Source organism: Xiphophorus hellerii, chromosome 12 (genome assembly GCF_003331165.1).
Source record: "Xiphophorus hellerii strain 12219 chromosome 12, Xiphophorus_hellerii-4.1, whole genome shotgun sequence".
In the NCBI taxonomy this organism is placed as follows: Eukaryota; Metazoa; Chordata; class Actinopteri; order Cyprinodontiformes; family Poeciliidae; genus Xiphophorus; species Xiphophorus hellerii.
The window spans coordinates 29,409,418-29,433,739 of record NC_045683.1 but is presented as its reverse complement, the minus strand read 5'-3'; the positions used below and the strand labels follow the sequence as shown (position 1 = coordinate 29,433,739).

Here is a 24,322-nt window from a genome sequence, read left to right as displayed (position 1 = left end):
GTTTTTCCCACAGTGTTTTTTTAAAAAAAAAATTTATTATTATTTATTTGAACAATTCTGGATGACTTGTGACTTAATGATGATTTTTTTTTTTTTGTGGCAGGAGCACCAGTCCAACACTTCCCGACCTGTGCAGCAGATCAGGCTCCTCTGCAGCAAAATAAGTTTCATTAATGAAACTCGAACGGCTTTTTACTAAGACTCCCCACTAGCAACTGTGTGTCGTATAGAAACGCAGGTTTAGGAGTTTTAGGGGCCAATATGCAGCAGGAAACATCAAAACAAAAAGACCGTACTAGAGCTAAACAACCCCAGACCTTAACATTACCAGAATACAAAACTACTCCTAACCTCAGTCTAAACTTAATCTACACCTTAACCCAGATACTAAATATAATGCTTCACAGCATTAGGATCAGGCTTCAACAACATAAATAAGTGAACAATAGAGACTTTATAGACACCGTTATGTCAAAATGTAATCGTTGGAGTGATTTATGACCTTAATAATTGCCTTTAATTTGGGACCGGATAGAAGATGTAACCAAGTCTCCGTGAAAATGGGTATTTAAGAAATAAACACAGATTCACTGATATTGAATTTGTGTTTGATATGCAGCATATCAAACATGCTGCATGGTGTTTGGTGCAACAAACACCAAAAGAAAAAAAAAAATATATATACAAAACCTGAATGTCCATTCAATTTCATAAATATTTACACAGACCATCACTTGATAGAATCGATAGAAATCCAACTGCACATATCAAAACATCAGATCTAAGTAAATTACACTAATTGTATCAAATATTGTAATACATGAAGCTTCACATTGATCATTTATAAGCTTTAGTAATGGAACCCTCAGCAACTACAGGTGTATTATATTTTGTTGGTGAACAAACTTAAGACAAGTGTGTAAGTTACTGGATGGAAGGAAAAAGCATCATTAGAACCAAGGAACAAAACCTGTAGATAATTTTAAAGGTATCAAAACATTTCCTCATGTTGTGAGCAACTTTTGGAGCATTGTTGTGTAGTGAGTATGCTATTTTTAGGTCAACTTAACCAATGTTATGATGAGTCGGGCTAGTTGTCAGAAGATGTAAGTGAATCTCTGTGAGAGGGGATATTTAAGAAAATAAAAAAATACACAGATTAACTTTTAGTCAGATTTTATTTTTGGAAAAAAGTGAAAGTTAAATATGAAAAGCCTCACCAAGGCCCGCTGAGTGCCTGTAACATATTCTTAAGAAATACAAGTACAGATGAGGAACATTTACTGAAATGTATCACACTAGCAAGTGTTACAGAAAAAAAAAAATCTATAAGAATTTAATTCTTACAGATTTAGTTTTTTTGAATGGATGAAGGAAATCACAAACTCGTAGTCAGCACTGACTAGTCGTTCTACCAGTTAAACTGTAGGTTTTCTTTAGCTGTTAGTGTTTTAGAGGAATGTTTCACTCTTATGCAAGGGCAGGGGCTTTTTTTTCCTCTCACAACTGACCACACCCCCCCCCCCCCCCCCCACACACACACACACGCCGTCACCCCTCTCCCCTTCACGCTGTGTATCAGGAAGACAATCTGTTTAAAACTAGAGGTATTACAACTCTCCAAATCTATTTAAATTTCTCTAGGTATAGTATACACTATATATTATTATTGATTATTGTAATGCGTATTGTTTTTTGTACTTAATTGTATTCTTTCTAAAAACCATAGAGGTGAGAAGGAGTTTACGAAAACAAAGTGTCACAAAGATGGGCTTAACAGATGTCAAAAAAATGATTATTTTATTATGGAGGGGGAGAGAGAGAGTCATCCAGTCACCGGAAATTAAAAGCAATTAATTATTAAGGTCATAAATCACTCTATCGATTAAATTTTGACATAAGGGTGTCTATATAGTCTCTCACTATGAGTAAAAGGTCATTTCATAGTCTCTAAGGAATCTGGGTGAATGGGAAAGACAACGGTATACTTTAAACTTCTACTTTAATAATTCTGTCTTTTCCACTTTTCCTTCTCTAATGTCCCCTCCCACCTAGTTAATTAAGAAAACAGAGAAATATATGGTAAACTGCTCTAATATTCCCTAAGTAAACATTCTTTGATCTGCATACAGAAGAGCATATAAAATTCTCAATTTACTATTCTACTGTCTGCAAAGAAAATATCATAAAGCATGACTTATTTTAAATACATTACGTGAAAAGCTGCACATTTAATATGCATGTCTTAAAACTCTTAACTGTGACATCTGCAAAGCATTGCTAGAGGAAACAATGATAGGTAACATTTTTAAAAAAAGAATGTCTGCTGATCTATAAGGCAATCACTAATAATACCAAGATCACAATCCTTCAGCAAAAGCTATTTATATTTTTCTTAAAACTTGCACAGGAAGATTATTTAAAATTGAATACATTTTAAATCAGTTTTACAATAAAAATATTTAACAAATCATTTATTTACTGGACAACTTGTTAAACCAGTGGAAAAACACTCCTTTCAGGCTCTTGGTGCCGATGGGGCCCCCAAAGGTCCCGTTCAGAAATTTAAAAAATCCAAGGTGGCAACCAGTATCCTAATGTTCCAGATTCATCCATATTGATAAAAACATGCCCGACTCTTTGGAACAATGTTGGTGTTGGGGTCTCTTCAGGGGTCTTTTCACTTGGCTGGACATCCTTGGATTTTTCTGCCACCCTGGAATCTAAGCTTTGAAGCTTCAAAAGCACAGGTTTCTTTTTGGAGCTCTTCATTCTCCGCTTCAAGCCAGTCCAGTTCGTTGGACTTTTCAGTCAAGGAGTCCTCTGCATTTTTCCTTACTGTGTTTTGTGTCCGTTGAAGGAGCACATCTAACCTTGCCATGGCGTCACAATGGCATTTCAACCGCTGAGCTGTAGCTCTTGCTTCCTCCAAGTTGAAATTAAGAGACCTGATCCGTTCCTTGTACCGTTCATTTTGATTTCCAAGGATCTCATTCTCTTCTTGCCAGCTTCCTGCATTGTTGTTTCGGCTGCTGTTGAGGCGCTCGAATTTCGTCCTCAAGTTTTCCATCGTCTTTTAAAGCTGCTCATCTTCCTTCTTCAGCTTCTGTAAAACGTCAATTTTTGCTAACAAGAAATCCTTTTCTGAAAAGGCTAAGAGGCGTCGGTTCCCAGCAGTACAGATTTCAATTGTTTTAATAGCTGTTTTGTGTCAGAGTCTTTGATAGTCTGGATATAAAACTTAACTTCATTGTAAAATGCAGCAAGGCATGGCTTTCCCTACCTGGAACAATGAATATGATATTCAGCTAGTGACAATAAAGGATTTATGAGAAACTCTGAATTGTTAAGCACGCTTTTAGTGAGGCCAAGGAAGACGTCTTAACATAACAGCATAAATTGTGCTTCTCTGTTGTTGTGGATAAAGTCACACCGATTCTGCCAAAAAGCATCAACAAACCCAGCCAGCATGCATCGGTGGGCCCCACTTGGGTTGCTTGTGGGCTACATGGGTAATGAGTGGGCATGGGTTTTTATCTGCATGGGACCCATATGGTTAACCTAAAATGGGACCCATACTGTTGGCCCATTTGGACTAAATGTATGGACCCTATTCGGCATTAATGTGGGCTAAATGGGAATGGGACAGAAATGGTCAACACTATGTGGGGCCCATATGGTTTCAGTATAATGGCCCCAACATGGGAAGCCCATGTGGGCTGACCACATTGATCCACATGACATTATCATGGGCTGATCGTACATGGGTTGGACCTGGGCATGGATATGTTGGCCCCAGTCCTTTATTATATGGGCTAACTGGGAATGGGACAGAAATAGGCAATGCTATATGGGACCCATGTGGTTTCAGTATCATGGGCCCAGCATGGGAAGCCCATGTGGGCTGACCACACTGAACCCAAATGACCTAAGCATGGGCTGACGGTACATGGGTTGGACCTGGGCAGGAAAATGTAGGCCCTAGTCCTTTTTTATATGGGCTAATGGGACAAAATTACAGAACAATAGACAATGTGGTTACCCTGTCACTTTCAAGCTTTTCGCTGTATGTCAAAAGCAAAAGCTGCAAGGGCAAGATTATCAAAACTCAGAGAGAATTACCCGAGATGTCAGCTTGACGGTCTTTGCCAAGGCAATTGTTACTCAGCTGGCCTCTAATGGAGTTGATATGAGGTAAATTGTAGAAGCAATTGTATAAGTTGTTCCTTCTACAAAAGGGAAACCTCAGAGATAGTCGAGGTTGGTGACCTCGACCATCGTTGAGGTCACCAAGACGATGGTGACCTCGTCTTGGAGGTCACCGTCCAAGGAGAATTTATTTTGCTGATAGAACAGAACATCCATGCCTGGCTAATGTTTGAACCTAAAACATGCTCACTGTATGATCTCTGTGTCCGGCTCACTTACAAACACTAGGCTTCCAGAGGACCAGATTATTGCCATTAAAAATATTGCTTCAGTGCTTTATTTTTTAAACCGGTTCAGTATTGTCCTAGCTACACTTTGAACCCCTAACATTTTTCCTTTTTATTATTTTACACTAGAACAGTCCAGTCCAGTCTGGATGTCTTCTAACACTTTTGTGACATCGTCTGTTTTAAATGTGCGCCATGTCATGTAGACGTAAACTCATCTTCTGCTGCTTACTCAAAATTAGGTCATGGTTCAGAGTGGACTTTTTTTTTATTTTATTTTTTTTTTACATTTGTTGATCAATTGGATGTTCAGACATCCAAAGAGTTCACTGCAGCCTGTTCGCAGCAGGATTGAATTTTTATTTGGCGAAATAGTTCAGATCAGACCATCGTGAAAAATATTACAAAAATGCTTAGAAAATAAATTCAAACAAAACTCATTATTAAGTGAGAAAGACGAGAGTAAAATTTTAAGCATCTGTTTTTTCATGTATCTGCAAATATTTCCAAGTCATCAGTACAAATAAAATAAAAAAAAAAAACTTAACGTTTCTGTTAATGATTCATTTTATATATTTTAATCTGGTTGCAATTGAACCTTTTTGTTTATTTTTTATTTTTTTTTCTCTGTTGGCACTGTAATCTCGTTTTCCATCATCTGTTTTCTGTAAAAGGTGGCGGTTTCTAAAAAAGGAAACGGGAGCCCCCTAGTGGTCTATATTAAAAAAAACAGCCTCGCACTTTGAAATAGCACTGCAGCTGGGTTGTTGTCTGAACGGTCCGTTCAAAATCTGCCACCTTCGTGCACGAAGGGGACCTTTAAGCAACACTTCATTTTAAAAACAAGCCACTTTTCAATAAAGCTGAAAAACGTATCAAATATATAAACTTCTGTTCTTTTTATAGCGACTTTGAATAACCCCCGGAGGCTTGATGCTTTAGAAGTAGACGGCTTAAAAAGAAAAGAAATTAAAGACTCTTTTTTGCATACAAGCAAAAAAAAGCAAAACAATTTAAATGTTTACAAATGTGTATAAACTAAAACAAGTATGGAATCAACAGACGAGAATAACTATAAAAACACAAGAAAATTTAAATGTACAACAAATGATATATTTTGATATTAGTGACTTAATCTGTTGCTACCCTTAGCAATGAATATAAGTCTGTATAATATTGCATTAGAAGGCTCTAAGAAAATGTATTTACAGGAATATAAGTACATTTTCCTAGTATTTGGTAGGATTGCTTTTTAAAATGAACGACTTGGACCAAATATTAAGCCTCCAGGCCAACGGCAGGCTTTTAGGTCACCTTGCTCACACACACCTTTTCATCTCTGCCCACAGTTTTTATCCGGGACTGAAATCAGAGCTCAGCTTTGTTGTTTTTAAGCCACTTTTGATCGTAATTCTTATGAACAGGTCACCTCCACGCGTCTAGTAAATGTACCAGAGGATGAACCAGAACTTGTAAAGGTCCAGGTTTCTCTTCCTGATCTCCTGGCATATTACCAAGAGTTTTTTCCATTTTTTTTTCAGGATGTAAACATCTGAAAATACAAATATATGTAAAAAAAAAACAACAAAAAAAACAACAATTTCTATATTCAAATATGAAAAAATAAAATTCAAGGCAATATTGTAGTGAAAAACAAAATAGAGTTATGAATGCCGCTGGTGCTTTGCGTCCAATTAGGAGAAGCAGAGCCTACTTTGTTCTAAAATGTTCTGTTTCGTGCAGAATAAAAAGATATGTGAAACTGACCATTTCACTGGGAGGAACGCTCAGTCAGAAACAACCAATCAGAGCCAGGAGGAATGTGGTAGTGCTGTCAATCAAGCTCCTGTACATGCTGCTCAGTGTAGAGGAGAAACCGTTACAAAAAAATGGTTTACCGTTACAAAAAAATGTTTATTTGTCATTATCGGTGGTCATGCTAACTAGTGTTAGCATTCACAACAGGCTCTCTTGCAGCAACCTATAGCTGTAGAAAGGGGAAGGGTATGAGCAGCGTTCAGAGGCGTTATTGGCAGTGTTAAGACCCTCCTCTTTACTCTGATTGGTTATGTCTGATCTAGCAGGGTATTTCTGCAGATGGCAGTAGGACCACAAGGAGGAGGCAGGGGAGCAAAATTCCTTTTCACAGATTATCTGTCTCATACTGTCACCAGATAGTGATAGTTTGAACAAATATGCTCTTTTTTTAAAAAAACATTAAAAATAAAAGTCACATAACGCAGCTTTAACTTGCTATCCATACATTCTATTCCATTCTATCTCTGAAAAGGAAACATTTCTAGATTATGTGGAGAATGTAAAGATATAGTCTGAAAACACTCTCGCCCTTTTATTCCCTAACAACACTGCGGTTGCAGAATTTAAATCTTTGCTATACCTCTCGAGTCTTTTCTTCATGTCTTCAGATTCTCTTTTTTTTTTTTCTTTTCTAAAAAGACAAGAGTTTGTTTTGTTGTACGCACCCCGAACCCCACGTGTTACGTTTGAATAGTCCCGTCACATCGGCTGGCCTCCACCATGTTGGAGGAAATCCGCCCCAGGGCTGCTGCTCCTCACTCCCTGTCAGATTAGAGTTTAATCCGAGGAGGAGGAGGAGGAGGAGGACGCGCTATCAAGACGCTGCCTGCATCTTGGAGGGAGTCGTAACGTGCCAGGTTTTTTTTTAGGTTTTTAAAAAAAATATATATATATGTGTGTGTGTTTGTGTGTGTGCACACTAAATAAAGGCATCTCTAGGTCCTGCTGTCACTTTGCTTCCCCCCCCCCCTCACCCTGCAAATCACGACGGGCGGGTACAAAATGAGCCGCCGGTCCTTCGTTGCTCTTTCTGCTTGTCCGCTGACTTGCCAAGGCGTTAAGATGTTAGCTGGCTAACTAGCTGGAAAAGACTAACTAAATCGGATTACCTGCTTCCTCTGGGGGAACACATTCGTTGCTCGAGCTTGTCAACTGCTGCAGCTCCAATGTTCCTCGTGCGTATTCATTGTCGTTTTTAGTTCATCGCATCTCCAGGATTGTGCCAAGAGCCGCTTTAAGCTTGAGTCATTCGCTTCGCGTTAATATTGTAAGCTAGTCTGGTTATTGGTCAATTACAGCAGCAGGAGCTGGAGGTGGGAAGCGCGTGAGGGACCGCGAACATTAAAGCGGTGCCGCCGACCCAGCCGAAAGTCTGGACGGGCGGGCTTATGCGCTAGCCTCTCCGCTGGATAGCTGGATCCGGAACTGAAGCTCTCCCCCCCCCCGCTGAAGGCAGAGATGTCAGGGAAGGATAAAGACAAGGAGAAACAGTCCACCACAGAGCGGCTAATCAAAGGTGAGTCCCTGTTGCATGGAAACACCTGTAGCTTTTGGCCAAACTTTACATTCTTTGTTCGAATGAGAATGACAAGAGATTTTTGTTCTTGTTTGGAAAAAAAAAAAAAGTGTATCCTACTTCCTGTTGCTTGGATACACTTTTTTTTTCTTTCTTTCTGTTATTAAAATGCACCCAGAATGATGTTTCACTGAGGCATGAATTTGATTCATTGTATAAATAATAAGTTGAGGCTCAGAGGTCTGCGTCTGTCAGTCGGTGAAGTAGGAGCAGGTTGTTGTTAGAATGTATTCGGCAAGATTTAAAAATTAATTTCGCACTAGAGCGTCAACACAACTTTCAAGTGATCGTGGATGTACAGTAGATGTAAGACTGTTAGATTCTGAGGAAATTTATGTCCTTTAATTTTTATTTCAACTTCTTAGAAATTGTGACCTAAAACACAAAAAAGCTGCTTAAAAAAAAATTATATGTAGTTTGAAATGGAATGTTTAATATTCTCTGATATAAGTTTTTGCCTGACGGTGATTAGAATAAATGGTTAATTATTTCTATTACCTTTTTATTCAGAGTCACATTTGTATTTGTAGAATATGTTTTTATGATTGAAACAGGGACAGAGACATTCTGCCGTGAAACAAAAATACTTTATCACTTTTTTTCCTCCAAAATGAACCGTAAAATTTTGAAATGAGGATAAGAATCACTTTAAATTCTTAAGGGAATCCAGACCTGTTTAAGCATGCGTGTCAAATGAAGGGATAAATTATCAACCAACTATTTGGTCGATTAAAAACAAATCTGAAATTCAGAAAAACCAAAAGTGAATTTGTCGTATTCAAATGTTAGCAATATTGCGACGTTCCTGTTTTAGCGGGAGTGAAAAAAGTTGGCAACACATGCTGTTTGTTTCATTTTACTGTCAGGAATCCTGGAAACAAAATTATGTAATGGTAAATGACATATCGGTGCACAAATAGCAGCTGCAAACTCACTTCTTCGCCAGGGGCCCCACTAAAACTCTTGTGGCAGAGGGCCCAAATCGAGGGCCAGAAGAGAATCTGATGAGTTTTCTGATTCTGTTGTGATATTTAGAGGGGGCTGAGCAGAACCAAGGTTGAGTCAAAGATAAATGTGCATTCCTCTCATAGATTCATATTAGTGACAAATATTATACATACTGTATATCCGGCTTGGATGGCCAGTAAATTTATGCTGCTTGCTGTTGTGTTTCTTTGGGTTTGAAAGTGGTAATAAGCAGGGCCGGATTTACAAGGATGTGGGCCCCTGGGCTAGTGAAAATGTCTGAAACCTTCTTAAAAACATTACTTAGTTCTTTATGATGTTTTTTTGCCAAAGTTATTAAGAGCCACTGTGGAAGTGGCTCTAAGGACTAGCCACTTGCTAGTCCTTAGCAAGACCATACTATGTCATGTTGGGGCTATTGTAGATAGAAAAGGTAAAGTACAGTAAATTTTCACAAAAAACCCCCCCCAAAAAAAACAGAATTTTTTGGATTAATCTCAGAAATTTTCTAGAAAAAACTCAAAAAACTTCTGAGTTTGAAAAGTTGCGAGAAGACGACTCAGATATTTTTAGATTAATCTCAGAAAATAAATTGCTAAGCTATAATGAGTTTGAATATTTTGGACTAAGAATTTTTTTATTTTATTTTTTGCAAATGTATTACTTTTGAAACTCAGCAATTTCCACATTTTTTTCTCAGATTAGTTTCTGCAAATATTTCTGAGTTTTTTCTAACAATTTTTGTGACTTTTCAAACTCAGAAATGTCCATATTTGTCTTTTTTTTTTTTTTACGGAAATTTACTCGTTTTGGGTTTTTTTCTATCTGCAATGGCCCCAATACGCCGTCATACGCCCACAGCCCTCCCCTTGATAAACTTTTTCTCTCTAAACACACACACGCACGCGCACACACACACGCCAGTCCAGCAAACAAACCAACTTCTTAACAATCTTTGCTATCTTATCACAGTTAGGAAAACAAAATCTGGTTTCTTCCCGCTGAGCTTCTGGTTGTGCTTTGAACAGACACGCCATCATTTGTTGTTTTTGGGTCAGGCAAGAAAGGGCCAACTAATGAGAGAGAGAGAGAGGACACAACCCTGCCCCTGCAGAGGCTGCCTCCTTCACCAGTACGACTACTTAATGCCATCTCAGCCCACATCCCGGTCTGTCTGCAAGGGCACTGGGAGAATGTCCTGCCAGAGGACTGGAATGCTACAGCGTGAGCCAGTGGGGAGAGAGTGAGTTAATTGTGGAAAGAATCTCCCGAGCAATGTTCCCAACATGGCCAGTCATAGTGTGGAGAGGGGAAGGGAATAGATAGCACTGTAGGTTGCTGTTGGGAAAGCCCAGGTCATTCAACTGTTTTCGATTTTGCACACCATAGCTGTCCTAATGTGAATTTAAAATAAGTTTATTTTCATCTGTAATAATAATAATAATAATAATAATAATAAGTGAAATGCAACCACTAGAGATCACAGCCTGCTATGGCAAATACTCCCCAGACTGGCTGATTTAGCTTTCAAGGCTAATACATTCACCGATAATTAGAGTAATCTGAAGTGGACTTCATGATTCATCCGGCGGCGGTACCGCTCCATTCATCTCCGCCCGGCCGCATCTTTGTAATTCAAGCCCGGGCCTATTGTGTCGATTTTTAAAAACAATAGCCAACATATTCTAGACGCTGGCTCATATCGCTGTCAAAAACATTATCCTGGACGGACAGTCTTTTCTTTGTGCCTCCTGTCGTTTGTTGTCATGCCAGACCGGGGGGGCTGTTGACGTGGCGCGCAGCGCAGCACCGCGCGCGGCTGCACTTCTCAAGAGTTCATCCAACATTCATGCTAATTAGGCCAGGCAGGCTTTAATAGGAAGCCATTGTCAGGGTGGTGGCAGTTGATTATTATATTGTTAGCTCATTAGTTTTTAGCTAACTATGCTTTTTCTGGGTTATGTGTTTGGGGAGGAAAATTGTGGCTTAGTTCACAGTGTCTGCATATTTTTCTTTTTTTTTCCCCCCATAAAAAACTATTCATATCCATTGAACTTAACTTCAGACTGTGACAGCCTAACACAGAGTGGCCAAAATTGTAGCAATATGGATACATAGAGTTTTTTTTACTGACAAAAAGTAAAATGTGTGGCTTACTTTTGCTTTGAGTCAACACTTTGTGTGCCGCAATTACAAGTGCTTTGTGAAATACCTCAACCAGATTTGCACAGTGCAAGACATTTTTGGCAAAATAGCTCAAGCTCAGTCAGACATGATAAAGAGTGTCTTTAAACGGTATTTTAAATTATTGGTAGACCTGTCACCATAACTATTTTTGCTTGATAATAAATGGTTCCAGAAATGACTGCAATAAACAATAACATTTTTGTTTTGAGACCACATATATTAAAGTCATATATTATTAATGGCATAACTATGCAAGTTCGCCCTCTCAAAGACCAATAAACTTTAATTTTGTAAAAAAAAAAAATCAATAAAGTAATTAAAAATTGGAAGATAATTTTTATTTTCTCCCCTCCAGGGGGTCTTTTGTGGGCCCTAGTGTCCCTTATATGAAAGTAGGCTGACAGGAAAGGGGGAAGACATGCGGCAAATATCGTCGGGTCTGGGAATCGAACCTGCGACGGCCGCGTCAAGAACTCAAGGCCTCCAAACATGGGTCGCGCTATCGGCACGCCCCCTGGAAGATATTTTAAATATCCAACAAAACACATGACAACCGAAAACAATAAATAAAACGGAAGCAAAACCACACACATCTGAAACAATAAATACAACTGATAATGAGACAAACCTTAAAATATATTAATAATCAGAATGCAAGTTATTGAGCTCATTTGAATTGATCATGCGATTAATTATTAAGTCCTTATTGCGACAGGTTTATGCGCTGCTCCAAATTTTCATTTGTATTTAGGTCTTGACTCTGACTGAGCCTTTCTTATACATAAAATATGACACACAGGTGAACTCTGTTCACTAGTTCTGGTAACTTCTGAAGGCAGTTCGCTGGTTTCACTGGATTTTATTCGGGGGTCGGTAGAGGTGGGCGATGTGGACTTTGAATTTTATTGTGATATTTTGTAATGTTATTGTGATATAAAAATGATGATTAAAAAAACTATTCCTTATTTTTAAGTACATTTATGGCTGCTGTCTGTGGCCGAGCTAACATCAGTTACCGGTAATCCTTCACTTTCCGTCAAACACCGCCTCCAATCCTGTGTTTACACTGGATGGCACAGCATTCATAGCGCCACAGACACAAATATTGTTCTTGGAAAAACATTAACATTTTCCACAGGCTTCTCCAGGACACCACTCCCTTAAAAAGTGTAATTTATGTCACTAAAATGCACGTAATAACTGCATTTAATCATATTTTCAAATTGACTGATATTTATCAACGCTCTCGTGGAACAGATGGTAAAAATAACATTTTTGATCATGCGGTCGGTTTTGTTTTGTTTTAATTTACCTTAAATAACTGGAATTTGCCATCGCGATAAATCAAAATTCTTATTACGACTAGAAATTTTTCCCGATAAATGATAAACCATATGTTAAGTCGTTTATCATATCGGGAAGTTAGATTTTTTTTCTCGTTTCCCTTCACTACTTTGTTGTCACACAAAGGTTTATGTAGCCATCACATAAATTGTTTTTAATACTTTTGCAGGTATGCCTTCAAGTCTTGATCCTGCTTTCAAATAAACCCAGAATTTATTATTATTAGTATTATTATTATTAGATGCCCTGTGATGGACTGGCGACCCGTCCAGGGTGACCCCGTCGACCGCTGAAGATAGGCGCAAGCTCTCCTGGCGATCCCACTGGGGATAAACGTGTTAGAAAATGGATGGATGGATGGGTGGATGTTGCTATTGGACAGCAGGAAGGCCAGGTCTGCTTAGTTGGACTAAGTTTTCAGTTCTTCAGGGCCATTGAGACCCATTATTACAGTCCAGCGAGTGTAATGGCTTCCAGCGACCGCTTGTGACTCTTTGTTCAAAACGTCTGCCTGAGTTTTTTTTTTCTTTCTTTCTTTTTTTTTACGCTCCTGATGCGTTCCCATTCTTTCTTCGTGACCTTCCAGGTCCTGCTTTGTGTGCGCACAGGTCCTTTCCCCTTATGTGCGGCGAGGCTTTTAAGTAAACAGCCCTTGGATCTGGAAGCCCTCGCTAATAGAGGCTTTGCCTAATCTGTTCTTAAGACTTGTACCTCAGCTTACAGCTCTCTTCGTGGCCGTGCCTTGTAGGTCTGGGAGCACTTACTGTTTATTTATACCTCACCGGTCAACACATGACAGCTTGTCCTCAGCTCCGGGCGAGTCAAGCCCGGTCCGCGCTGCTGCTGCTGTCTGTGGCCGAGCTAACATCAGTTACCGATAATCCTTCACTTTCAGTCAAACACCGCCTCCAATCCTGTGTTTAGTGCCTGGACTCTATTAGATCAGCTGTAAAGACAATGTGTCATGTACTTTGTTTACTATGAAAACAGTAGAGACCTTGAATCCAGCCAACTATACACTTATACACAGCTTTGATTATTATGGACAAACACCCACACTAAAAAATCATTGGTGCCGCTTTCAGGTTGCACTTTGATTTGCCCTGTGAGGATGTGATAACATTCTTAGTGTCTCTTTCTCTCCTTCCTGTTCTTGTTCATGGCCTCTCTGGCACAGCTTTGATCACATGAGCAGTCCTCACCTGCACTGGCTGATATTGGAGTACGCGTCACATTCGATAGCATAGGATGGCCTCTGCGCAGACGTTCACTTTGATTCGATTATCAGGAGTGTTGGGTCTGACCATCAGTGATGGCAAATACCGTCTGTTTTTTATGTCTCTATAAACCGGCTGAAGTAAAGTTTGCTATCCATGCTGCGTTTCTTGTAATCAGAGATGTCAGCCAGAAATCGGTCCCCGGTTCCCAGCTAGCTCGGCCCTGATCGGTGGTCGGCTGGTTGCAGGCTAGTGCAGTGGCAGCTGGTGGAAAAAAATCTGATAGATTTCTATTCCAAGTCAAACTGTAAAATAACATGGAGGATTAGATTAGCTAAAAGTAAAATGTCTGTTCACTAACTTAATATACAGTATCTAAACATTAAAGCTACCGTATGTAGCTTTTATTAAAAAATATATATTTTTTTACGTATTTGTAGAATCTGTCACTATGTTGTGATGGTATGAGACAGAAAATCTGTCTCAAAAATCAAGCTCCTCTGTCTTCTAACTAGAAACAGCTAATCAGTGCCAGGAGGCGGGTGTTAGCGCTGCCAATCGTTCCTGGGTGCGTGCTACTCCCTCAGCAGAACCTTTTGTGAATGCTAAGGCTAGTTAGCATAGCCACCAATGACGGCAGATAAACAGTTTTCCTTGAATGGTGAGTTGGCTAATATTTAGCTACATATTAGCTAACTGTGCTAATTTAGCACAAAAGCCTCCTACTGGCTCTGATTGGTGGCTTTTGGTTGGGAACGCTGCATTTCTTCAGATGGCAGTAGCAGCACAGAGAGGAGGTGGAGGAAATGGATCTGTCCACAGATTATCTGTCTCATACTGTCACAACAAGGTGAAAGTTTCAGGTTCCGTTGAATCGGGGCAAATTAGCCCGGTTCTGAGTTTAACAGCTCCCAGGAAGGGTGAAAATTGCACAGGACAGTTGCTCTGTTTTATCCCTTTGAACTTTATAAATCTGTGTCATGGAATTCGCTGGATTTGGAAATGTTGGCAGACTTCTCAGAACCTTAGAGTTCGGTTAGGGTGAGTGGCCCGGTACACACAGACAGTAACAGCCCTGCACGGGTTTGGGATCTTAGATGGCCCGATCACCTACTATTCTGTAAATAGTAGAAAATGAAATAATATTTATCATTTAAAACATGAGTACGCCCCCTTCCTATCTGCTCCATACTTTGGATTTTTAAACTTTCCTGCTAGAGCAGGTACTAAATGACACTCTTGGTGCAGTTGAAACTGTATTATTTCAATTAAATTGGAAATATCTAAGCCTGTAGTATTAAGCAACTAATCAATTAATCACATGACAATTTAAAATAAGTTTGAGCACTTCAATTTTTATCATTCATGTTTTTTTAAGAACAATTTTGTGTACAGAGGGAATACAATCCATTTTAATTTTAAATTTTTTTTTTTATTTTCTAATTTTGGTTGTTTTATTTTGGATATTTAAATTTCTGCCAGTTCCAGTGCAAAGTGTTCTGTACAAAATCAAAGTGTATTATTCTGTGAGAGGGCAAACTTGCTTTATTATGCTATTATCAATATATAACTCGGAAATTGTCTTAAAACAACAATAATTATTTATCGCATCAATTACTGGGACAATTTATCCTCCAGCAAAACTTGTTGAATCAAACGTATTTTTTTCAGTATGCTTTAACGGCCCTAATGTATTATTACATATTATAATTAACTGGGGAGAATGTAGTTAAAATTTGAATCCTACATATAAATGTAACTTTTTCAAATGATTTTCGCTTCCAGCGCTAAAATACGTACTGAAATAAGTTTAACTGCTGCGATGTGCCAATGAAGGAAAAACCCAACCCTCCTCCACATTGGGACATCGAACACGTCATTTTTTTTTTTTTTTTGCTTGTTTCTAAATAGATACGTTATGCACACAGTGTGACATCGCCCTTGCTTGTAACATAAAGTTTTAATGAGCGCTCAGCAGGAATGAGAGAAACGAAAGATTTTTGAAAGCTGTTGTAGCTCTAGGATTTCTGACCGCTGCATCTCTGCTTTAAAGGCGCTGCCACATCCACACTTCAGGCCATGAGGCGGTGGCATAATGCATTTGCTGCCTGGTTTGTTATTAGCCTCTCGCTATAATCCCTTCTAACTGTTTCTGGTGGTGTTAGTGAGAGAGCCTGGGTCACTCTCTGACACTCTCTCTCTCTGATTCGTCTGGGCGAGTCCAGAACAATCTGCAGACAAAGCTGCTGTCATTGTTGAAGCACAGAGTGGCTATTATTTTATAATCAGGAGTTGGACTCTTCTAACGACGACACATTTGTTACTCTATCTTGCTGCCAGTTGAGAGCATTAGGTAATCGATGTCCTTCTAATTGCCAACAAGCTCTCATCAGAAGGCACCGAGTGGCCCTCTGCAGCAGAGAGCTGCTGTTTTTGCGGGAGCTGTGGTAGATGTGGACACGCTGTAAGTGCACCGCCATCCCAACGCTGGAATTTTCTCCGTCTGTTCAGTTTTTTTTGTGCACTTAACAGCTTTTTGATCATGAAACACTCGGGCCTGAGCTTCGAAGGCGCTGACATTTGTGATGGCAGTGAAAGGATTGTGTAGGTGGTGCAGAGCAGCTTACCTTACAGGAGGAGGGGGTCAATGTGTGTGTGTGTGTGTGTGTGTGCTTTTCACATCCCTCGCCTGGCCTGAACATGAAGATGTTTGCCTCTCAACTTCTGGATGGTTATGATGGAAATGTGCATGTTCTTTTTTTTTTTCTTTCTTTCTTTTTTTTACAAATTTGACGGATTGGATTGTTTGTTCAAGTTTCGAACTTAATCAAGTTCAGATTACGATCTGTGATTAACTGAAATTTTGTAGAGTTAATTAGGGTTGAAACAATTAATCGTGATGAATCGATTATCGAAATAATTCTCAACTAATTTAGCCTCCTAGTAAGCACCTTTTTCTTAATCACCTAATTAATAGAATAATCTATTACTAAAATAATTGTTAGTTGCAGCCCTAGAGTTTGTACAGCCCGAAAGTAGTATAGAACTATTTTAGCAATTATCAATTATTGATCAATTAATCCAAAATGAATCATGAGATCAGCTCTACAGTCTATAAGTATTCATTCCAGCAGAAAGATCTAAGCTTTTCACATGTTGATCTTTTAGCTGCAGATGCATCGTTTGCATATTGGGCAATAAAAAGTTTATTTTCCTATTTGGAATAAAATAATTTGTTTATGTGCATCTTTTAAAGCATTTCTAATATTGTTTTAAAAATGGCTTAAGTGTTTTAAGTGTTTCAATGAAAATGCTGCAGAATGTGGCAAGTTGTTTTTGAATCCGATCAATCGTCAGAATAATCGATTACTAAAATAACGGCTAGCTGCAGCCATAGAGTTGAACACCGCAATACCACCTTTATTTCATTTTTTTCTTATTTTACAAAATGCACTCTTCATTATTTCTCTGTGCATTTGCGGATTGTTTCAGAGCTCAAAGCAGTCTCCTAGTTCACTATAATGTTCACTATAATTTTCTTTGTTTGTCCTCCAGCTGTGCCGTACCCTCCACAGCATAAGCTAACGACGAAAGAACTGTTTGAAGACGGAAAGCCCAACGCCGAGCTGCTCCGCAACCACCTGGTGAAAGAGGGCCGAGTGGAGGAGGACGTGGCCCTGAAGATCATCAACGTCGGGGCCAACATCCTGCGCCAGGAGAAGTGCATGCTGGAGGTCGAGGCGCCCATAACGGGTACGGCGGCGCAGTGAGCAGAGCCTGCATGTGGTTGATCTAAACTTTAAATAAAGCCGTAAAAGTTTTCCTCTTGAATTTTATATACGGAAGGAAGGACTGTGTGAAATGGAAATACGCACAATATACACGCTATAAATCTGAAAAGTGTGGCATGTATGTAGATATCAGCTTCAGATTTTTAGAGGTATGTCTCTGTCGGTTTTGCATGGATGAAAAGAGTCACAGCCACAAACCTCCCCTAGAATTGGTCCTGAACTTTGACTAGGCCCTTCTGGGATATACACATGGGTTGACCTGCAGTTGAAACTGTTGGCAATGTGACCCAAATGCTTTTGGGGCACAAAAAACCCCCCAAAAATTCTAATTTGTCTTTTTTAATTTTCCCCAAACTTTTGTGATATTTTTACTTACATGATCAACAATAAACTACATATGAAATATTTTAGTGAAGCTAATAAAGTTGCCATTTTTGTGGGGAAGGAAGCTGTAAATTGTCATGGATTTAAAACATAGCGAGGGGTTTAAAAGTTTGTCACAATGAAAAGAAAGTTTCCCTTTCTTTTGATGCGGAGGGAGGAGTCGACTGATTTTTAATTTCTTATCGATTCTCAGCAACAACAGCAGAATTTGGGTCACTGTCTTTATTCACTCTATTTAAATAAGTTACTAACTATGCAACTTCAGAAACTATGCACAGTTTCTGAAATTGTGCATAGGAAATACATAATTATTAGTGAAGCTCGTTTAGCAGTAGGTCTGTTACGATAACAACTTTTACTGGACGGTAAATTGTTCCAGAAGTTATTGCGATAAACGATAATATTGTTGTTTTGAGACCATTTTTAAGTAATATATTGATTATGGCACATTTAAAAGCCTACATGTCATACCAAATTGTGTTGAATAAATATGTTTACATCTATAAAAAAAGTAGGCAGGTTTTAAAAAAAAAATTGTTTTGCATATACATAGGCCTGTCACGATATCAAATTTTGCTGAGCGATTAATTGTCTCAAAAATTATTGCGATAAACAATAATATTGTTTGAAGACCTTTTTATATTGATTTAATGGAAATGACGTAATAATGCATGTGATTTCCTGCCAAAGATAGATACACTTTGTTTTCAAAAGAACATTTAACACTGGAACTGATAAACAAAATAAACAAAACAACCAAAAATAAAAATAAAATGGATTCTCAGTCTCCATTAATAAAAAACGTACTTGGAAAAAAAACTAAACAACATAAAGCCAAAGTGAAAATAAATACTGCATTCAACCAAGAGTGCAGATTATGAAGTTTGTATATTTTGTTGCCCTATAGCAATAATTAGATTTAAATAGAGAAAATGGGCACATCGACTACCTGATGCAATAGTTCACACTACACGGTTTTTTTGCCCAGATTTTCCCCTTACAACAATCTTAGAACGTTCTAGCCGTTCTAAGATTGTCGCTTACGATTTCATAACCAATCATCCTGTAGTGTGTGGTGTGTTACGGTAGATCATCGTTGCCGCTCCGATCTAAATCAGGGTTTTCCCCGACTGGGAGCTTAACTGAGCCTGTTGAATGTGACAGGTAGCCAATCAGAAATCTCAGATTCTCCTCCGCGCTTTCTGAGGGACTTACTTCGGGGAATCCCAAACAGCTGACACGGCGCAACCCGAAGTCCAGCGGACATTGGAGATGATACGTGGAAATAACATTAATGTTTATTTAACATGCAAAGAATATAGAAATGACAAGGGGGGGAGTTGGAGCGAAATTGCTACCGCAGTTGATAAACCCGGTAACTTTTCAGCTGTTCTTCGTTAACGTGACATAAATAGGTTCTAATGATTTTCATTCAGTCAGAACTGACACTAGCCACATGCATTGCAGGTAGATTGTAGTAAAGCATTGATTAATGCCTGGTTTTAAAATTAGTTCACTGAACTTGTAGCCATTATTTTGTGCCCATTGTTGGACACCACACGGCAGGAACGAACCCGATCGAAACGTTATAACTAGGATTTCTGTCGGCTAATGTGTGGTCTGTCAGGGTTTGAAAATGGGCCGACAGCTCTAAGATGGTGTAGTGTGCGCTGGGCTTTACACTAAGGAAATGAGGAAGGGGGAGTCAGTGGAGAGCACCGGAGTTGAGCCTTTTTTCATTCAGTGTCATCAACAGAAAGAGAAAAAGGCCGGAAGAGACGATAATGCCGATAATTAAAATGACGTCGATAGTTTTAATTTATCATGTGATTAACTGATTTATCGTTTATCGCGACAGGCCTACGTGTAAAAAGCAAAATAATGCATATTTTTAAAGGAAATATATATATATATTTTTAAAGTTTTTAAAAATATACCTGCCAGGTGAAGCATTACGGTGAAAGTCGTAATGCTTCACTTGTGAAAGATAATCTGTTGGGCTTCTCCTTGGCCCTCAGACAACAATTCAGATTGCTTCACATGCTAAAAAGAAAAAGCGTAGTTCTGAAGGCTTGCTCTGTCTTTCCAGTGTGCGGCGATGTCCACGGACAGTTCTTTGACCTTATGAAGTTGTTTGAAGTTGGAGGCTCTCCCAGTAACACGCGGTACCTGTTCCTCGGCGACTACGTGGATCGAGGTTACTTCAGTATCGAGGTAAGCTAGAATCATATTACAATTCATCAGGGGTCAAAGCACATCAATAAGTTCCATAAGTTTTTCTGAACCTTCAAGGTAACAGTTGTGTGCTTTAATATTATTTATAAATCAACTCAAAGCAGTTTTTGTCTGCCAAATTACATGAAATTTAAATGGATTCTTAGTCAATCTCACTGTTCTATTGGTTGTCCTCCTTCCATTACCCTGGTTGAAATTTCTGTCTGCATTCCTTTAGTGAACGCTTCATCATTTCTTGCAAAGGATGCGTCTGAACCTAAAACAAACTTCTATCATATGGAAAACCCATCTGTTTCTGCTTGACTTTACATCAGTACATTGTAGGGCTGATCTGTTCATTACTTGAGTAACGAACAGATTGGATGCAAAATGTGCTTAGTAAGAGATTTTATTCCATAATTTGTACCAGGTGAAGCTAAAACTGCCACTTGCCGAGATTTCTGTAGGAAGCATTTACACACACACACACACACACACACACACAAAAATATATATATATATTTATATATATATCTAAATGCAAAATTTATATATTTTTGTATAATTTTGGCGAAATTACAGCTCTCCAGCAAATGGGCTTTTTTGAGTCTGTACACTCCAGTTCACAATAAATGGATTAATAAATTAGTTGACGATTATTTCAATAATCAATTAATCGTGATTAATCACGATTAGTCTGATTAATCTGACTAATCGCTTAAGCCCTGCTTTTTATATGAAAAGACTCTATGCATTATGTTAAAGGAGACATTGGTATTGAAATTCAAATATGGTAGTGTCTCTAATTTTTCTGTAATGTAGATTTAGTTTTTGCTGTTTAAAAAAACTTTTTTTTTCCAAAGCTAGCAACAAAGACTGCCTGAAACATTTCAGAAATGGGAATGGAAATGGAAATGGTCGCATTTACCAATGATAAGGTCATCAGTTGCCCACTGTCAAGCTTGTTGCCATGGCATTATGATCAGGGTTGCTTGGTTCTACATTTAGCAGCATAATGCTGCCATCAGACGAGGTCAGCTGCCTTCTAATTAGGGACTCGTTGCAGTAACATTGATATCTGCTGAGGGAGAGGACAGAGGTCGCCACATAGAGGAAGGGTGGGAACTTCTCCTTACTGTAAGGCCGTTTTCTTCACCATCACATGAACGCTAATAAGATGGATATAGTGGGAAGCATTACAGGACACAGTTACCTTGGTAACAAGGAGTCGGTTTTGCCTCGTCGAGCATTGCATTGTCGCTGAAGGCCAGCAGTTTTCCAATGAACATTGGAATGAAAAAACATTCAGAGCATGTTAGAGCTTTGTTTTTTTCCGTTTTCTTCTTCTTCTTATCTTAACTGAGGAAATTCCCCTTTAACCTCTGAGAATTTGTCTGTTGCTTTTAGCTTTAAGCTCTGCCTCTGCACATAACGCTGATGTGCATCACACACAGAGAATCTCACATTAAAGCAAATGCCTCCACGCCCACAGCCCCCTTGACACGTTTCCAGAAACTTCCCCTCCCGATTCTCTTCCTTATGACGGACATGAAAAGAAAAGCTAGTTGTACCCCCCGCCCCCAGACTCCTCTATCCTTTTTATGGACATTGTCAGTTACGTGAGTACACACCTGCTGGCTCTTGTTTCCTTGGCATCTTCTTCCATCGACTTTAATAGCAGGCTCTGGTTGGTGTGCATGTTAAAGGAGTGGGCTGAGAGTGACAAGTGGCAGCTACTGAACAGCGCCTTGTCTGAGCTCGGAGTAGAAAGCTGCCTCATTTGGATTGTAAATGTTGCTCTGCTCTTTCTTTCTTTTTCTTTTATTTTTAATTAGGACCTCTTGTGTGTTGAGAGGAAACATTTTATTGCTTCTAATATGAAATGAGTTGGTGACAGATCAACAAATCATTGTTTGTATGGTGAGACCTGCCTCCACATGTTGGTAGTTCGAACCGCTTGTAATTTATTTATGAAAGTTTGTTATTTTAGTAGTGACTGCCAGGACTTTATTATATTTTGGTTTCTTCCATGATAAATAGGTTTTATGTATTACAACACAGAATCAGTTCTCACACTCTGGGTGAAGAAGGCTTAAGATAAATTCACCTTTTAAGCCACTCATTCTGAAAAATGAAAAAAAAAATTCAACCTTACGTGGGGAAAAAATTTTTTTGATAAAGATAGGGATGGGATTTTTAACGCGATAATTTCGAGTAACTAATTATGTCGATTTTAACGCACTACTTCTTTTTTTTTTTTACAGAATTAATACAAACGTTTCCGCCGGAAACCTTTTAGCCGCACATTTCTGGTACACCTGTAAATCCGACACACAAGCAACATCCACCAAAAACAGCGATGGACAATAAAGCTGCTTCTCTTGGTTACATTGGGTTGATTTTTCTTTCAAAAAACGATCGGATGGGACACTGGAAAAGACTACTGTTGTGTTTGAGTTGTGCTGAGAGGAGTTATTCAAGACTAAAATAGAATCTCAATGCTAAACATGTAGCAGCAGTGCAGACGTCCCCAATGCTAATGGCATTTCTAAAGATAGATTTTTTTCAAGGAAGTCACAGTAACACTTAAAAGCTGGGTTTGTACAACAGCACTTTGCACCAATCTGAAGCTTGAATAACCGAAATAAGCAGATTAAAAACAATAAATGTCTTTGTTGATGAGCTAATGTATGTTTGTTCTATAATGTAGCAGCAAAAATGGTTTTGGAATGGAAAATGTTGCTTACTTTTGTATGCAGTTTTTGATTAAAATATGATATTTGAGATTAATTAATTAAAGTCCCTGTAATGAACTTGATTACAAATAAAATAATTGTGTATTTCTATAAACAACATACAATTATGGCTATTTATGGCAGTAATTTTTTTTTTCTTTTAAAATAAATTGAATAGATTTATTTATACTTTACTTTTGTTAATATATGACTGTAGGCTTGTGTATCTTACGACGAGCTGCAGGAACGTTTTTGAAGTACTGGGAGATTTTCAAAATAAACTGTCTTCTGTGTCCCCAGACCTAATTCCTGTAGAAAACCCGTGGGCTGAGCTGAAGAGAAGCAAAGATAAGCAAGAACCCAGGACTCTGGTTGGCCAACGTTGAATGGTCGAAAAACCATTTCTGTGCTCAACCTTGTGAAATGTTACAGTAGAGGACAAAATGCTGTCCTAGTGGCAAAATATTAAGGGCAGTAGCTACATTTCCATTACCAATGTAGACATATCTTTGTCGCTATTTTGTAAAATAACACAATTTTGCCATTGCGGTGTTTCCATTAAATAAGAAATTAAATTAAAATAACATGTGAATAAGCTTGTTCACACGATAAGTCATTAAAATCATGGCAGGAATGACACTACTTTTTCTGAACTCTGCGATGCTGAGAGTTCTGATGGATCCAGCTTTTCAGACACATTGGTCCAAAGACAACCAGAACAAACCATCATTGTCGCCTTCTTTGTCGTTTTTGCCCGTACTAACATCCAGCTGTAGATCACGTGACTTGTGTGATGCGGAAAAAGTGTTTTCTATGCAGTTTTGCGAAATACATCTGTTGTGGTATGACTGAAAAACCACCTCATCTTAGCGCAATTTTTTTTAAAGTCGAGAAACGTCAGGTTCTTCGAAATCGTTTCCATTGAACAAATTTATTTTCAATTTCCGCAACTCTGTGGTTAGTGGAATCGCAGCTATTGGTGGCAGAAATTGTACAACTTATTTTAGTACATCACTGGTGCCTGACAAATAAAGAACTATGTCTTGAATATTTAGTCTTCAGAGCATAACAATCAACCTGATGCCCAAAGTTCCCCTGTTCCATTTCCCAACACGTCTCTCTGCTGTTGTCTCTCTGCAGTGCGTTCTCTACCTCTGGTCGCTTAAGATCAACCACCCCACTACGCTCTTCCTCCTGCGTGGGAACCACGAGTGCCGGCACCTCACCGAGTACTTCACCTTCAAACAGGAATGTAAGTGCACCACTTTCCTCCATGTCAAGGCTAAGCAATCTAGTGTGCTCTTACACACTTCATACCACTTGCTAGTAGCTAGTCAGTCTGATTTCAGACAGTCCGGGCAAAGAGGTGCGGCACCCGGTGACCTATTGGCTAACAAGCTTTAACTAGGACTAGCATGTTTGAATTCTGTTTTCTGCTGTATGATATTTTCATTTTCTTCTGAACGGGTCGTTGTTGAGGCTGAGAATTTGTTCTGAAGCAACACACCTGGTTAAATAAAGACTAAATAAATAAACATTTTTGAAGTTTTGACAGATTATCAGCATGAGCGCCCCAACGGAATAGACAACTTTCCTTTTCATGTAGCTGGAGAATGAAAAGCAGCGAAGCATGACACTGATGTTTTTCAAAGAG

At 38.8% G+C, this 24,322-nt stretch overlaps 1 protein-coding gene across 3 annotated transcripts in view; it reads left to right on the top strand.

Moving 5' to 3' along the window:
- The first annotated feature begins 6,905 nt into the window (after positions 1–6,905).
- The window catches only part of ppp3cca (protein phosphatase 3, catalytic subunit, gamma isozyme, a), a 38,261-nt gene continuing 20,844 nt past the window's right edge, over positions 6,906–24,322 (top strand). For 2 of the 3 annotated variants that reach the window (XM_032577963.1, XM_032577962.1), the window contains exons 1-4: positions 6,907–7,770; positions 17,100–17,297; positions 19,809–19,933; positions 23,809–23,920. In XM_032577963.1, coding sequence (XP_032433854.1) covers positions 7,713–7,770; positions 17,100–17,297; positions 19,809–19,933; positions 23,809–23,920 — 493 coding nt within the window. In that variant the 5' untranslated portion in view covers positions 6,907–7,712. Of the gene's footprint in view, positions 7,771–17,099; positions 17,298–19,808; positions 19,934–23,808; positions 23,921–24,322 lie in introns of all 3 variants that reach the window. The other variant, XM_032577961.1, reaches the window with a different exon arrangement.